We start from the raw sequence: 17,429 nt of genomic DNA, 5'->3' as shown, positions 1-17,429 counted from the left end.
AGCTAAGCTCTTACTTTAAAAACTACTTAAGTATGCCTTTTTGATATATGTCTTTAGGTCAACCCGACTGAGCCATGTCTACCATTCGGTTGAAGTATTCTATACTAAAAAAAAAATCCCCTAGATGTTTCAGTTTCTTTAAATTGTATGCATTTTCAGTTGCTTTCTGGTATACAGTACTAGTACTAGTATGCAAAAACTCTTCAGCCATCCATCCCTAATTTTTTTTATATTTTGCTTCCAGCAAGCCAGACTTTCTCATATTTTTTATGTAGTCTAGAGGGATAGTTCTCCAGGTTTCCTAAAGGACTGTTCTGCCTCTCATTTTCAGTTCAATTCCTTTGAACAAGAAAGTTTTTTGCTTGTTAAGCCACATAGTGACCTATGAATGAAAAAAAAGCATCTAACTTAAGGCATGAGCCAGTGAGAAACAGGTGCAGATGATGACTGATGATGAGGCCAGTGATAAGTATACTGGTGGTTGGAACAGACGAGAGGGGAAATGAGGTCGCTGCTGAGGTTGTTACATAAACATGTATTTGTTTCAACTGTATCCTGAGACACCATGCATTTTGTTCACAGTACAACGTTTGTTCCTATTTCAATGTGTAGAAATGAGGGGGGCTCAATACTTTTGCACAGTACTGTACAACTGTAAAATAAAGTGGACCTAATGCCCGAAAACGTTCATGCTGTTGCAGGGCCTTAGAAAAAACTGCCATCTTATGTGACTCTTTAAGAATTGGTGTGGTATTTATAAATGTATTGATACTTTTACCATGAAGCAACATCTCAACCGTTTGGTAGATGCCTACTTGCTGTTGTTAAAAAAAATGGCTCGTGTGGTACAGTAGGTGCAAAAATGACAGGAGTGGAACAAGGGAACGGCGGGCACATTAGGGGAACAAAACCAATCATAAGACACGGTTAGAGGTGAGGCAATGAAATAATAATGAAATAATACGGTATCAGGATGACGATATTAGGATAAGAATTGTTTGTTATTCCAAATTTTTATCGTATTCACCTATATTTTTCCTTACAGGTTAATCATTTCTTGATTTAATCAGATTGTGTTACTAATCTCTTTCTCTCTTTCTCTCTCTCTCTCTCTCACAGTCCTGGTATCTGGGGAACTGATCTGGACTTGGCGGATACACCAAAGCCGGCATGGACACGGATTTGAGAAATTATTTTTTCCGTTTTTTTTTTTTTTTTGTGGAATTACAACACAAAACACGAACAAGATGCAAGAGGGAAAATTTTTTGATTATATATGCAGTATTTGTATATATACAGCATATGTACGTGTGTACGCATCGATACGTACGTGCGCACATATATAGGCGTGAAGCTATATCAAATGCTTGGTAAACATTTTTTTTATTTTTTTGAAAGACAGTGAAGAAAGGAATGTCGGAGGAGCTCGAATAGACTGTGGATGCATGAAAAGAGACGAGAGAGGATGTTGTTTCGGAGGCGTCGGCTACACACCGAACTGCAGGCCAGAGACTGAAGCGTGCAGGAGAAGAAAAAAAAAAAGGATATTTAAAAAAAAAAAAGAAAAGAAAAAAAACACGCCCACTTTGCTTCCCCCCTCCCCTGGCTCTTGGAAAGGAACGGCCCTCCTCACCCTCCCTCTGCTACAGGTGCTGCTTCCTCATATATGCAAAATACGTATGTTTTCTTTCCAGGGAAAGGAAGCCCTGATGACGGACGGGGGATTTTTTTTTTTTTTTTAAGCTTTAGGACTTTCCCCACACATTCGGAGCTGATTGTGTCCCTGTTATTTTAACTTTTTAGGTTGATTTTTTTCAATTTTTAAACTGATCTGAATGTGGGCAGGGGTTTCGGGGCAATATGAAGGGTCGATGACTTCCCCCTATTTTCCCTTCACCTAACTTTGGGCCCCAAAATGGCCACGTTTTCGTTCGTTTTTGATTGACAATCCTGTTTATATATTTTTTTCCCTTTTCTTTTGAATGCATCACATCTGACATTTGTATTAGAGATCCACTTTTTGTTGGGTACCTGATCCTTTTTGCTTTCTTTTAATTTTTTATTTTTTAACTTGATATGTGGTACGTCTGTGGCATTGTACATCACAGTCAGCGTGTGTGGGTGATCGGTCACGTTACGCTCACAAACACACAAACATAAACACACACAGAGATTTATCAACACGCCATTACAAGCAGTCTTCAGAAATGGCACGTACTGTTAATACACTAAGCGTAGGCCGATACGGATGATTTCGGAAGTGACGGAGCACCTTGTTTATTTGTCTTTTCTGTGTCGCGCTGAAAAAACGTGTGTTGATCTTGTGTGTGCGAGTGTGTATGTGTGTGTGTGTGTGTGTATGTATGCGGTCTGTGTACGTTGCGTTCATGCATTTTAATCTTTCTGGGGTCAGGGGTACCTCAGTGGTTAAGGCATTGGACTACGGGTTCAGAAGATCCCAGGTTTAAACCCCAGCACCACTAAATTGCTCCTGTTGGCCCCTTGAGCCACGCCCTTAACCATCAACTGCTCAGATGTTGATGTTGGGGAAAAAAAAAAAGGCGTCTGCCAAATATAAAATGTAAGTGCAAAATGAAAAGAACAAGAAAATTCTGGATTTTTTTTCTTAAAAATATTAATTTAGCAAAATGTATTTATTTGGACATTTTGATAAAAGATTTAATCATTAATTATTTATAAAAGATTTACTAAAAATGTCCACAACATAAAGATACACAAATAATTTCACCCCAATCAAAAGATATTTAAATTGCATGTCTTGCAGTGAATCTCGCCATTTTTTTAACGCTATAAAAAGAATAATAATACTAAAAAAAACTTTAATCGCTAATCCGGCTTTTTATTGCTGATGCACATCTGGATCATTAAAGACCACGTGTTAATTTTAGACCTGAAATAAATCCATATATATAAAAAATAAATAAATGTAACGGCCGCAGCGTACATGGACGGTGTGTGTTTGTGTGTCCATGTTATATCATGTTTTACCTTTAGACGTCTGAAGCCCCTGATTCATCCTCCTAATGAACTCCTTCCGTATGTTCTCGAGTCATGTAGAAAAAAGCAGAAGAGCGGACTTAGCCTGCGTAGTGACAAAGGGAGTAGAGTTCTGTCACTAATAAGACAGTATTGGGTTTAGAATTAACTTTTTTTTTTTCTTGTTGTGTAACTTTTTTCCTTTTTTTGTAAACTGCATTGAAAATTTACAGGCATTGCACTACTTTTAATTCTGATTTTTTATTTCTTTGCATCTTTCTGGCCTATTCATATGAATGCTGCAGGTTTGTTTGACTTTTTTTTTTTTTCTTTTTTTTTAGTAATGTATAGATCTCTTAGTAGGGTGCGGGAATATTAGCTTCCGAGACGCCAGGCATCCGAGTCGAACGATCCATCCGATCCGACGTCCTGTTCGAGACTTAGGGATCCATCTGCCGCCGCCACCACAGTCAAGCTTCAAGGGAATTTTTTTTTTCTTTTTAAAAAATCCCTTGAGCGTTTCTTTATTTCTGTCTGCTTAATTTTCAAATGCAACATACACTCACACTTACACACACCATGAAAGCTGATTGTATTTAAGCCAAATTGCTGACGTTTTAGCCATAGGGCTCTGTGCTTCCCAGAATCCTTTGCACAAGGACAGTGAGTGAGGTTAACTTTTATCTCTTGGATTTCTCGCTTGTGTGAGTCAAAAGTGTTAATGGATGAACATCAGGGCTTATGAATCTGCTACCGAACCCAAAACAATCCCAGAGCCATGAAAAGTGCCTACAACATTGCAAAAGTTTGAGTTTAAAGTATTATTATTATTATTATTATTATTATTAGGGATGCATCGATTAGAATTTTTTTTCCCAGCCTGAATTAGTACAAGATACCGATTTGAGTTACCTGCTTGGTGTCGATCATTCAGGGACGTCATGGAACAATTTTATAATAAATAGCTATAATAAACCTGAAGCTTTTGTTCTTTATAATGTTTAAAAGGAGTGAACTAGCTAGCAACATTAGTTTTTGGCATTTGAATTGTCCCGAATTAAAATGATTCAGTTTTGTTGTCATTTTTTTAAGCGTCACCCTTTTTTACACCAAGCATACGTCGCATAGCATCGACTCGATTCCTAATACCAGTATGAGTATCGCTGCATCCCTAATAAACTATTCTCATCAATCCCAGTCAGTCGTACCAAGCAGGGGGCTTCCACACAAGCTAACTAAACACACACACACACACACACACCTCCTGGTATCCCTTTTATCCTTCATCAACAGACCTGCGAAGACTAAAGCGCTGATACTCTTAGCAGTCTAACTCACATGTATTTTTTTCTTGCCCCACACCAGTTCTGTTCATCACGAGACCCCGATTACATACGACATGATTGCGTTCAAGGTGCTGACATGAGAATCTCTATATATCGATTATACCTATATATGTAAAATTGCATGGTGCTTTCTAAGAGTGAGGATTAAAAAAAAGAAAAAAAACGCGACCACCGTATCTTTGACATGGGCGCATGGCAGATAATCTTAGTAGAATCTCTGAAGCTAAGCTCTTACGCTGAAAAACTACTTAAACCAACCCCGACCCCTGACAGTACAGAGCGCATCGGGATTGCGAACGGATACGTTTTTTTTTTTGTTTTGTTTTGGTTTATGTTCGTTTTCTACCTTGCGATGCGTGACATCGGTTTCGAATCGGATCCCCGCAACAACCCTAAACCCCCTCCCCCGAGCCCTTCGAGTTTGCACGACGTTTTATATAACACATTATGTGCCTTGCCTTTAGTTAAGAACAATAATACATGATTGAGAATTGTAAATGAATTTTTTTATGTAACCAATCGTCGCTGGAAAAAAAATTACTAAAAAAAAAAAAATCTTAATAATTATAATAACGATGCATGTTTGCTTGTCACTATCTGATTAGGACTGATAGAGTGCAGTAGATTGAGACGGGTGAGACTGGCTTTCTTTTGCCCCGCCCCCCTTTGAGACTGCATGAAACTCTTCCTTTTTTTTTATGTCATTTCATATTTTAATGACGTTACTTCTGACGAACCTGCTCTTTGTTTCAGATTATCACTAACGCCATCGTATTCACCTGAGCTGTACTTGTTAATGCTTTCTTTTTTTTCTCTTTCTTTCTTTCTTTTAAACTATTTAGAATGAATGTAGCTTGAATGGAAGAATTAGGCGGAATCGTGTAAGAGTTGTAGGTGTTTGAGTGTTGAAAACTTTAGAACGATGATTTGTGAACACGTTCGGAAATTTTATTAAAGGGACACGCGTTTAGGAAACGAGGAAAAAAAAGAGTCATGAAGGGTTTGTTGGATTTTAAGATGCATCTCAATTCTATTATTTTTCCCTCAAGACATATTTAAAAAGAAAACATTTTAATGCAAGTCTAAGTAGAAGAAAAAACAGTAGAAGTAAAATATATTTTTTATGAAAAGCTGTTAATAATTGGTTAATAAAACAAAGTCCTAAGCCAAGATAGATCATACATAAGTTAGGTTAAGGATAAACCATTTTTATTTCTTGGGCCGTGTAATTAAAAAATGGACACATGTTGGGAGAAGAACCCTTCCTCTACACAAAGCTACGACTCAACATTGTCCCCACCACAAGTCATGTTTGTGCCATCGTTGAACCCCATCCTCGTATCCTGTTTGAAAATCCCCTTTGTCGTAGTTGCGAGGTTTTTCTTCCATGCTGGTTTCCCCTTCTTTACACTATTTCATCCATCTGTGCACATCGATCTTGTCAATCAGTGGTGTAAACATTCTGTAGCACAGTTAGCAGGTTTCAAACGATGATTCGAGAGTCAGGTTCAACGATGGCGCAAACGCATGGAGACTGTCATAAACTCTAATAAGTCATCGGACCACCTTTGGCTCTTATTACAGCACGTATTCACCATGACATCGTTTAAACAACATTTATTTCAACTCAGAGTCTCATTCCTTTCTCTCTCTAAGATCGTGTATTGACAATGTGAGAATCCCAAAGATTCTCACTAGGGTTGAGATCTGGACTCTTGTGTTGTTTGATCCATGTGTCAGAATTAATGAATCATGCCCCCTGAACTCTGTCACAATCTGAGCCCGATAAACCCTGGCAACGTCGATTTGGAATACAAAGAACAAACCCATTAATGGAAAAACCTGGTCATTCAGTGCATGCAGGTCGTCGGCTGACTTCATTTTTTGCCCATATAACATAATTAGAGGCTCGCTTACCGATCTGCTTAGTCAAATCAAGGTTTTTTTTTTTGGGCCCGGGCGGTGTGTGTATATAAGAGATCATGTATAGAATTAAGATGCATCAAGAATGTTTTTTTACGTTGGGTCATAAAAATTCCCACAGTAGAGGTGTGAGCAAATGAACAATGACTAGTGAGTTAGCATGTCTAGTGTTTCTATTTAATGATGTTCGTACATGATAAATAAGAACGCACATTTATAAAGGTTTATTCCATCAGACGTCAGCTGGCATCTGTTTTAATAGCGAATAAGTTATAATAAGAAGTTTAAATAAGAAGGTTTTTTTGGGATACGGTTGTTGCAATTATATGTTGTATTGACTGACTTTACTTAAAGCTCAAAATCACAACCATAGGTGCTTAAAAAAAAGATCAAATAAAATAAAAGAAGTCCAGAGAGTTAATAGTTTTTGAGCCAAAATTTCATCTCATGGCAGCTGACGCTTGTTAGAAAAAGCCTTTATTAAATCATTATCAGGAAGTGATGTTCAAGAACAGGATGGGGTCATGATGTAGCCTTCTGAACATGCCCTTTAGGTTAGATGAAATGCCCCAGGGGTTCACTTGCGCGGCGGTAACTCGCTGATGTTCTGTTGATTCAAAATGTAACCTGGCATGGCGGCCATTTTGGCGTTCGCTCAGCGCCGAGTTATCCCTGACTTCCTGGATTTGAAGGGACGTTATTATGAATTGAATTCCTGTTCCTGAAAAGCGCTCAATGTTACATCACTCTCTTTCTCTCTCTTTCTCACTCTGACTCTCTTTCTCTTCTTTTAATAGCGCTAATTTCAGAGTGCAGACTTCGTCATTTAGTCCAGAGCTTTGGAGCTGACGAGGTCCAGATCAGTGTCTCCGCCGGTTAACGTGATGGTATGGATCCTTACTCTGCGACTTCTCCGATTAGTCATTAAGTCGTTTCAGTTGGAAATTTACCTGTTCATTCGTTTGTTTGTTTTTTGTCGTCTGATACCCATAAATTTGCAACACAAAATTGAGCGAGGGTTGCTTCTTCTCAATTTTTAATTTTTTTTTCACTTGGACTTGATTCGTCCAGAAACCTTTACTTGATGTTTTTTAGCTACTCCAAGTACTTTTGTATTTTCTTTATTTCTTCTTTTTGTAAGGTTAGAGTGTAGGAAAGATGATTTGTAATCGATTATATCGTAGCGTAAGACGGATTGTGTTGAACAAGTAGTCGGATATACAGTATATAATAACGTCGGATGAGTTAAAGGCCATGTTCTAGTTTGCGATGCGGTGAAACGTATTGTCCCTACGACGCCGATATGCAGCTCTGGTAGCGATTATGAACTTGTTGGTAGATAGCTTAGGAAGAAAAAAAAAATTTAAAAAGAAAAAAATATATAACAAAGTGGAATTGCTAGAACAAGCGGTTTTGTTTACATGAAGCCGGAGGTTAAGATTGTTGACGGAGAGCGAAGTCCGGCTCGCGCCCTGGCAAAGAGAGGAAAGCTGCGATTAAGCCTGTTCCATCAAACCCATATTATATACACACACACACACACACACACACGTGAGAAAAAGTGCTGTCAACATTCAGCAAAGGGACTTTCTTTTTATTTAACAGAGCAGGTGATGAGGCAGGGCTTCTGCCCAATGATGAAGAAGCGAGGCGCGGCGTGTTACTAGTCTGTGAAGCGTAGTCAGAATAGTCTGCTATGTTTTTTTTGTTTGTTTGTTTTTTTTTTAGCCATTTTGACTGAATTAAGATATTTAAATTATGCATTTGAGAATTAAGTTTACACTTAGTTATATTTACAGTCCCTGAATCTATAAAAAAACATCAAGGATTTGTCTCCTTAAGCACTAAATCTAAGTGTTAAAAAAGCGGTATGTTATTTTCGCAGCCCTCTGCTGGCTGCAAGGCAAATTGCAACAGCAGTGTAAAAATGTACAGGATTTTTATTTAATTTTTTTTATCCAGTCCCTTGTTTGTTTAAGATCTAGTCTGATTTCTGGGCTGGGGAATGTAATAGAAGGAAAAAATAAAAAAATTATAATATAATAATAATAACTATGATAAAACACTAGCAAGATCAGTTGAATGGCTGCACTACCTTGAATCTTAAATCTTAAAAATAATTTAACCAAACCGCATCAGGAGAACGTGAGCCGAAGTTTTAATCCTGAGCGTGCTGCTGCTACCTGTGGCCTGGAGTCCAAGTAAAAAAAAACAAAATGGCTGCGTTTGTGGGTGGAAACTGGGGTACTGTAAAGGGGGTATACGTGTGGACAATTCCAGAGCCCTTAAAAATGCTACAGCAGTTAAAATAAAAGCATTGGCTTTGTCAAGGTTAGTTCGTTTGTCAAGAGGATCTCTACTGCCCCCAGCTGGGTGGCAGGGAGGGTGTAGGCTGTGTTTTTCTTGTCAATCAAAGAGACGCTAGCCGCTGGACATCTAAGAGTTTGAATATGCGGGAGAGGACAGATAGCGTGCAGCTTTAATGTCTTTAACTGTCCTGTCTTTTCCCGAACAAGCTCCAAATGAAAGGGTCACTAAGTTCTCAAGCGCGATCTATTCAAAAGTATTTCCTTTCCTTATGGCAGAAGCCTGTTGCCCATCACCTGCCCTGTGAAGATTTGCACTGCTCCACACTCACCTCTCCGAAGTTGTCAGTCCTCCAGCCAGGGCGCGAGCCCGTCGAGAAGCCTGCGAGCGCGTCACCGTCTCCTCCTTCTCCTTTTCCTTTCTCATTTCTCATCGTTTGCTTCGTTTTGTGTAGCGAGAGAGCTCAAAGACAGACAGACAGACCGGACTGCTCAGCAAGACTAGCTCTGTCATCACCGCAAGACACGTAATGCCAGGTGATGGCCGACGTCTTGCTGCTGGCGCATGTACAAAAAACAAAAAAGTAAAAAAAAAAAAAAACTTTTATTTCATAAACCCTTGTCTAATATTTTTACAGAACTGAATAATGAGTAATTGTTATGCATAGTGTTACATTTTGAACACCTTGTGTACTATAAATGCTTACCATATATATCTAGTACAGTAAGGAGAAAATGTACAGAAAAAAAAAACATTTTGTATGAGATAATATTTGTGTTTGTGGTTTGGGGTTTAGCTATCATAAGCTTGTGGCAAAGCCACAGAAAACTTCGCATGTTCCTTCTAAAGGATCTGCTGTTCACGGTGCCGGGGCTCACGGGGCTCAATGGGCTCGGCGCCGCGACCGTGAAGCCGCCACGCTACCCGAGAGCGTCAGGCGTTCGGCTTGGGAAATGAGGACTCGATAAACTTCAGCTTCCCTTTTTTTTTTTTTTTTTGAAACCAACCAAGCCTCGGTTAGCTCCGAGGGGATATGCAAATTCCATCACTATTTTACTTTACTGTTTTTTTTGCGATTCGTTTCTGCACTTCTTTTACGATTCACTATTTTCTCCTGGCGATCAACACTTTCGTTTTTCTTTCCTTCCATTCGAAACGATTGCACTAGATAACCTGCTTTTTGATTATTGAGATGTTGTCTTGAGAGTTCCTTTTTTTTTTTTTTTTTTAAGTGACGTGTTTCTGTAGAAATATTTCTGTCCGTCAACCTTGAGGATGAATTGAGTGAAAGATGAGAGAGAAGGATGAAGAGAGGGAAAAGAGAGAGAATAGCTGCTTTAATGCCATTTTTTTTACACTTGGCATCGTTTCTCCTATCAGAAGTCAGCCATGTTGGATAAAGGAATGTTACGACTTCTGGATCAGTGGGAGACGATGCCGTTTTTTTTTTGGTAAATTCAAGATTTGCAGAGCTCTAATGCCACTCAAGAGTTCAGAGTACCTTTTCGTTTAATAGGTCATGATTGAATGTTAGAGATTTTTCCGACTTGTGCAATTGCAAAGGATTTCATACTCGAGTCGGTGTTTCCCGATGGTTCAGCGTTAGAAAAGGAGGTTTGTAATGTATTATATTAATATAGCACTCAGATCTTATGCACTAGAACATCGCGGTGACGAACGGGACGCGAGCGCTGGCACTTTGCTAGTTAGCGACGTGTAGCTGATGGTTAACAGGCTCCAAGGTTTGGAGCGGTCAGTAAGGACAGACTTACAGCTCAGGCCTCGTGACTGAACTCTATCACGGACTCTTCCAAGGTCTGGACGACTTCAAGCGAACAGATTTGCGTGAAGTGAAACCTCTGTGCACCTTTTGTACTGTTTCCGTTCCTCAGATGTAAGGGCTGGACAACTTCAGGTCTGCAATTCGGTCTGTTCATGTTTTTGTTTTTCATGTTCTTCTCCACGATTGTTTCAGTGCACAGTGATCCTGGAGCGATCCGGCGAGGCTCTCAAGCTGCCCGTCTGTTACAGTACAATAAATCGAATCTTACAGTAAATTAAAGAGGAAAAAATCCACCCTGAACGACTTGCATATTAATTGGTGAAATACTTTTTTTAAAAATCCCCTCCACACCCCTTTAGAGAAGAGCACTTTCCTAGCCAATCAGAACACAGGATGTTTTTTTACGGTCTTGGCTGACATCATAGTCGGCCGGGAAATTTAAACACCACACGTATGAAAAAATAAAACACAGATGCTCACGTCTGTGTCCAAAAATTACTAAAATAATTAATAGGTCCCCTTTAATATATTTTTTTAATTAATTTTTACTTTATTTTTAATTATTATTACTATTTTTTTTAAAGTGTGACCTTTGATTCATTTTGTAATGAATTCCTAAGTCAACTTTTTAAACTTTTTTAATCACCATGTTAGTATTATTTAATTTTCGTTTCCTAAATGACCCACGTTTACCCAAAAGAGAGCGATGCAGCAGCGCTTTAGTGTTAAAGTGTTTTACTGTCAAAAAGATCAGTTTCCAAAGTGTCAACTTTGATACCAACAAACACCATCGTAATTGGCATCATCTTGTGAATCGCTTATTAGACTACCTCGTCTCTCAGTGTGGTATAGCTGCGTTGTGTTCTGGGACAGTGTTCAATTCAGATTTAGTTTTTAAATTAATTAGTTGAACCTAAAAATGTTAATCCAAAATATAATATCTTTAAAAATATACTGCAGTGTTTATGACTTTCTGCCTATTTTTCATAAAATACTTTAGTTTTTCTAAGATTAGCATATCATCTTCTTCTTTTTAAAGTTTTAAGCAGTTGGTGCAATACTGCCACCTGCTGGAGCAGAGGATTGTAAAGAGAAAAAGTTGTTACAATTAAAAACTGGACACCACAGCGTTGTGCACAGCTTTTAAATATTCATAGTTTTATTAGTTTTTAATGCTTTAAAATCAATAAAAATAAATATGCCAGAGACAATAAATAATTCAGAAATTAAATTTCAGTATTTTTATTATTCACTGTTGAAATAGTGAGCAAGGGAACTTATTTTCTCTTTTTTTCTGCTTTCCCTATTCAACAGAATTGTAACTGCTCTAGCAGCAACAGCGCCCCCTTGTGATGTAATGTAACTCTAGCACAATACCGCTGATTTAATGTTCTTCAGGGTGGAGTTTTTTTCTTTAAATCATTAGGTTCTGGTGTTACGATCCATTCTCTCTAAAAACTCCTTTAAACGGATCACGTTTCTGAAATCTGACTCGGTACCAGAGAGGATAAATGACGGAGCGATCCAGCCTCCCTGTGCTACGGTAACCTTAACTAGCGATGCTTTTGATTCATTTTTCCATCACCAGTATTTATTCTCCTGTTTCTAACCCGTGTGCTATCCTCAAGGATAAAAACCAGCAGCTGAAAGCAAACACATTTCCATGTGCAGAGAGACGTACAAACCAAAAATATATATATATATATATATATTTAAAGAAACATCCTCAACGCGCAGTGCCTGATCGTTTTCCTGCTTTGTTTCGAACTCATCCCGTCAGTCCGTCGTCGTTTGTGAATGGTTTCGAGAGCCGGATTTACCCAAGCCTCTTAATGACACAGCACGACTGGTGCAATACACACACCATGACCAGTCTCTAGGAATGTCTCTTTATTCTTGTTTCATTTCATTTTTTTTTTATTATGTGTTCGAAAGGGCTGAAGGCTTGCGTAAGCCTGGCCTCCGTGTGGCAGCGAGGCTCCAGTGCCTGCTAGTCGCTAGTCTCTGTTCAAATGGGTGAAAGCCATGCTAACGCTTTGCAGTTATGCAATCTTTGTTCCTTTTTTTTTTTTTTATAATACTATCGATTCTGAAATGCCAAAACACTCTGGCACGCGTCATTCTGAGATTTGAAAAAAAAAAAAGCTGCGACGCGTTAATATTAATGCAAGACATTTGGTTCATCGTGCCCGCGTCCAATAATAGGATTTTTGATTTTGTTCCACTTGTCTTTTTGTCGTTGTTGTTTTGTTGTTGTTGTTATTTGTTCATTATGGTATTTGTTTCCTCTGTGTAATAGGTTTTCCCGGTTTATAAAGCATGCTGTTTCCTCTCTAATTTGGAGGTTGACGTGACAACAAAACGGAGATGAAATGTTTCTCAGAGAACATTCTGATGCAGTGTTAAATTTTAAGGGTTTTACTGTTTTTTGTTTTTTTTGTTGTTGTTTGTTGTTGTTGTTGGTTTTTTGTTTTGTTTTTCTGTTCTTTTCTCTCATTATTCTTTGCGAATATTACCATGGTAGTTATGCATTAACCGCTTGCTTGCTGCACAGACACACACTTCACACCAGGAGGGAGCATGAGGACATTTAGTTTACACACAACTGGTATAACACACACACACACACACACACACACACACGTAAATCTGTTTATTCATTTATTTCAAGTTTGGAAATTTTGTGTCGTTTCTTTATTCTCTGTGTACGTTTAGAATGTTACAAAATTTCCAGTAAATATTTTTTTCTCCTCATAAACAAATCACAAACAACAACGAAAAAAAACTAAATTTCCCATGCTCTTAGAACTGGTGTGAGGGGAAATTTACAAAGCTTTGACAATATTTCATTATAATTGTATTCTGCCATCGCTGTTTGCAGAAATCGCTCATGAGTACAGTACTGGAAGTGATTATGTTTTTCTATGCAAAAAAAAATTATAAAAATTAATAAACAAAGCTATGCTACAACTCAGACAACACAGGTCTTTCTGATCATCTCTTTCTGTGCATGAGTTTGTCTTTGTCTTGTCATGAAGGGGTCATTTGACTAAAGATGATTTGTTTACTATATATTATACATTAGATTAGATTAGATTAGATTAGATTCAACTGTAGTGTAATTGTGCAAAGCACAGATACAGAACCAATGAAATATAGTTATCATCTAACCAGGAGATAATCACAATGACAATGTTTATAAATAAAATAACAATGTTTTATAACAAGTGTTTTATATACAGTATAATCACTGCAAGAAATAAACTCACCATGAAAACAAATCACTTGATGCTAAACAAAACATGTAAACACACAAAATCCCCCAAGTGGTTTGTTTGTTTGTGTTTGTTTGTTAGTTTGTTTGTGTTTGTTGGTGTTATTTGAAGTTTAATGAGGTTAGAAACATTCAAATCAACCCAGTATTTAGGAGAGTGCTGTCTTTAAAAGAGAAATTGAAGTGTTTTAATTTAAAAAATATGTTGTAATTTATCTATATTGTTAGCTTTAGTCTGTTTATTTCAAACACTAACTCACACTCTCACCACGTTATCCTGTATACAGGGTTGTGGGGGCCTGGAGCCTATCCCAGGAGACTTAGGTCATGAGCCAATCCATCACAGGGCACACACACACTGGGAAATTTGTCACATCAATTAGTCTAATCTGCATGTCTTTGGACTGTGGGAGGAAACTGGAGAACTCAGAGGAAACTCCACACACACAGACCCTGAAGTGGGAATCGAACCCAGACCCAGGAGGTGCAAGGAGACAGTGCTAACCACTAAGCCACCATCTGTTTATCTTTGTAAGTAAAGGGATATGAGAAGCTTAAGAATGTACTAAATTAGATCATCTTTATTATTTATTTATTTTTAAAAACCAGGAAAATTCTAAATGGCAATGAAACTAACCAAGATATAGTAGTAGTATATGTTTTTTTGATTGGTCTTTGGACGGGTGTAGTTAAGTGTAATTTCAATACCATCTAGTGGCACAAATATTCTTCATTTTTGGCCTCAGAATCGATGCCTCTTCTCAACATACTGCAGTTAGTTGGTTGACGGTATAATCATTAGTTAAATTGTCAAATAAAATTAAAAATAATCACCAAAATTAACAGCATTTGGCAGACACCCTTATCCAGAGCGACTTACGTTATACAGCCGAGCAGTTGAGGATTAAGGGCCTCGCTCAAGGGCACAAGTGGTGGTGATGGGGTTTAAACCTGGGACCTTCTGACTTGTGGTCCAATGTCTTAATTACATCACCTCTGGTTAATATGGGTTTAAAAAACACAAATATTTAACTAGCTTGTCAGTTAGCCTGATCTGCATGTCTTTGGATTGTGGGAGGAAACCGGAGAACCGGGAGGAAACCCACCATGCACAGGGAGAACATACAAACTCCACACAGACCCTGAGGCGGGAATCGAACCTGAACCCTGGAGGTGTAAGTCCATATGGCTATGCTACCATGCCACCTCCTTATGTGTCTCTTTTTATTTTATTCTGTTTTAATCTACTGTACATTCGATTTTTTTTTTTTTTTTTTTTGCATTAAACTGTATAATTTGGACCGTTACATAAATGAGTCTGCTGTCCCTGATATAAATGAGAAGCTAAATTATGATACATTTTATGCTTTTTTTGCCTTTAATACCTTCGTAGCTATTCCTCTTACTCGGTTTATGATGTGCATTGTCAAAAATCCCTCTAGATCCAGTAAAGAAGTGTGTGTGTGTGTGTGTGTGTGTGTGTGTGTGTGTGTTCTTCCTGGAGTTGGGGAATTGTCCAGCTGCTTGTGTTGATCTTATGCCTGACTCCCCCCTTCTGTTTTTATTGGTTCTCTTTCAGGACATAAGTTACTGATGATTACATCTTGAGGTTCGTACATAATAAAATGGATATCCATTTCAACCGGATTGTGTTATTCCTTATAAACCCAGGCGAGTGGGACGTTGTTTTAGTGTTCTGCAGCTTCGCTAAACAGCCACCTCACGCTGAAATCCTCCTGCACTCTCATCCTCCATCTGTCCTACCGTGACGTGGTTGACGTGACGGGTCACTGATGGAAGCGGTGCAAGTTAAATCGAATTCAAATTTTATTCATCACATACACAGTATGATATAAAGTGAAAGGCTTACACGACCGCTGATAACCGAAAAATTCTAATTCAAATAAGAATATAAAGTATAAAATAAGAATTTTTTTTTTTTTTACAACTGTAGAAAATATAGAAAAAACTTTAGCTTTAAATAACATTTACATACGGTTCCAATAATAAAATGAAACAGAATTGCAATGGAGTATAGAAACCACGTCGAGACAGGATAATGTGCTGAGTCAAGTTCAAAGTTTAAACTTATATGTAGTGTGTGTTGTGCATTGTGATGAGTACTGAGATTGTTTGTGAGAAAGCAGATCACAGAGTCAGGTCCTATGTGGTTTTATCATTGGGAGTCTGTATAGCCGTCAGGGAAGAAGCTCCTCCTCAGTCTTTCTGTGTTGGTCTTCAGGGAGCGGACGTGCTTTCCGGACCACAACAGAAGGAACAGTCCATTATTTGGGTGGTTGTGGTTCTTCACTATCTTCCAGGCCGAGTGCAGATCAGGGAGCTCGGTGCGGATGATGCGCTCGGCTGATGGCACCATCTTCTGTAGAGCTCGTCTGTCTCGCATGGTGCTGTTCCCAAACCAGGTTGTGAAGTTTCACAAGTTGTGAAGTTCCTAAGCACCTTAGAGGGCAATTTAAAGTCTCACAAATGTCTGAGGTGGTAGAGACGCTGTCAGGCATTTTTCACCGCGGTGTTGATGTGAAAGGACACATCCTGCATAATGAGGTATCTGAAGCTGTCCACTCCCTCCACTGGGCTCTTGTTGGTGTCCCTAATGTGACACAGGTTGGAATGTTTTATTTATTTCAGGAAGCACAAATGTGACAAATCAAATCTTAGCCATTTTTCTACGTGGTCCTAGATCAGACACATATATACGATACATGGTCATGTGACTTGAGTGAGAACAGGCAGATCTAAGTTCATGTGACTTTTTTTTGGCAAAACCCCAAGCTGATTTTTAAACCCAGATAATGTCGGCAGGGACATATCCATGTGCCATTTCAGAGGACAGACGTTATAAGTCACGTGTAATTATAAATGTGGACTGTCATGACATGCGGATCTGATCTGAACAAAAACAAATCGGAATTCAGCAACATGGCTTGTAATGATAATGTAGCCTCTGGATTGTTGTTATGAGCTCCTGGATGAGTCGTCTTCGTGCTCCTGGAGTAATTTTGGGGCCGGCTACTCCTGAGGAAGGTTCACCATTGTTCCCAGTCTTCTCCATTTGTAGATAATGGCTCTCACTCTGGTTCACTGGAGTCCCAAAGCCTTTCTAACCCTTTCCAGACTGATACAGGTCAATGACCTGGTTTCTCATTTGTCCTTGAATTTCTTTAGATGGTTGCATGATGTGTGATCTTTTAGCGTGCTTCAGTTTGTTCTATTTAAGTGATTTCTTGATTCAACATGTCTGGCAGTAATCAACCCTGTGTGTGGCTCAGCTTTTCAAAAATCACAGTTTACTCATGATTTACTTTTTTAAATAGGGCCAGGCAGGTGTGGACAGATTTTATTCACCTAAATAAACGAAATCATCATTCAAAAACTGCATTTTGTATTATTTGCATGTTGATGATCTCAATCATTTAAGTGTGTCAAAATTCGCAAAATACAAAAATCAAGGAAATGAGGCAAATACTTATTCCCTACACTGTATGATGATATTTTAATCAGATTTAATCGGACTCAGTAAAAACGAAACCCTAATAGCTCATATTTGTAAAAAATGAATGCGCTAATATTTCACCGCCGCGATGCCTGATGATATTTTCCGTCATCGTTCGTCAGCTCGCTTGTCAACGTGACTCATGAGTTTTGCGAGTTCGGATTTAACCTTTGCATCAACAATCCTCCTTAATGACATTTTCAATTTTGTGAAAACTAACTTGACGGATGAAAAACATAACGGGCTAAAGGAGGAGGAGAAGTGAACGAGCGCGGTGTGGTGTGT

At 38.5% G+C, this 17,429-nt stretch overlaps 1 protein-coding gene across 5 annotated transcripts in view; it reads left to right on the top strand.

Annotated features, from left to right (window-relative positions):
• nfic (nuclear factor I/C) overlaps positions 1 to 2,575 on the top strand; it is a 130,411-nt gene extending 127,836 nt beyond the window's left edge. For all 5 annotated transcript variants that reach the window (XM_053504504.1, XM_053504505.1, XM_053504501.1 and 2 more), the window contains one exon: positions 1,120 to 2,575. In XM_053504504.1, coding sequence (XP_053360479.1) covers positions 1,120 to 1,140 — 21 coding nt within the window. In that variant the 3' untranslated portion in view covers positions 1,141 to 2,575. The remainder of the gene's footprint in view (positions 1 to 1,119) is intronic.
• The last annotated feature ends 14,854 nt before the right edge of the window (positions 2,576 to 17,429 follow it).

This window comes from Clarias gariepinus, chromosome 9 (genome assembly GCF_024256425.1).
Source record: "Clarias gariepinus isolate MV-2021 ecotype Netherlands chromosome 9, CGAR_prim_01v2, whole genome shotgun sequence".
Classification (NCBI taxonomy): domain Eukaryota; kingdom Metazoa; phylum Chordata; class Actinopteri; order Siluriformes; family Clariidae; genus Clarias; species Clarias gariepinus.
This window is presented reverse-complemented; position numbering and strand designations above follow the sequence as displayed.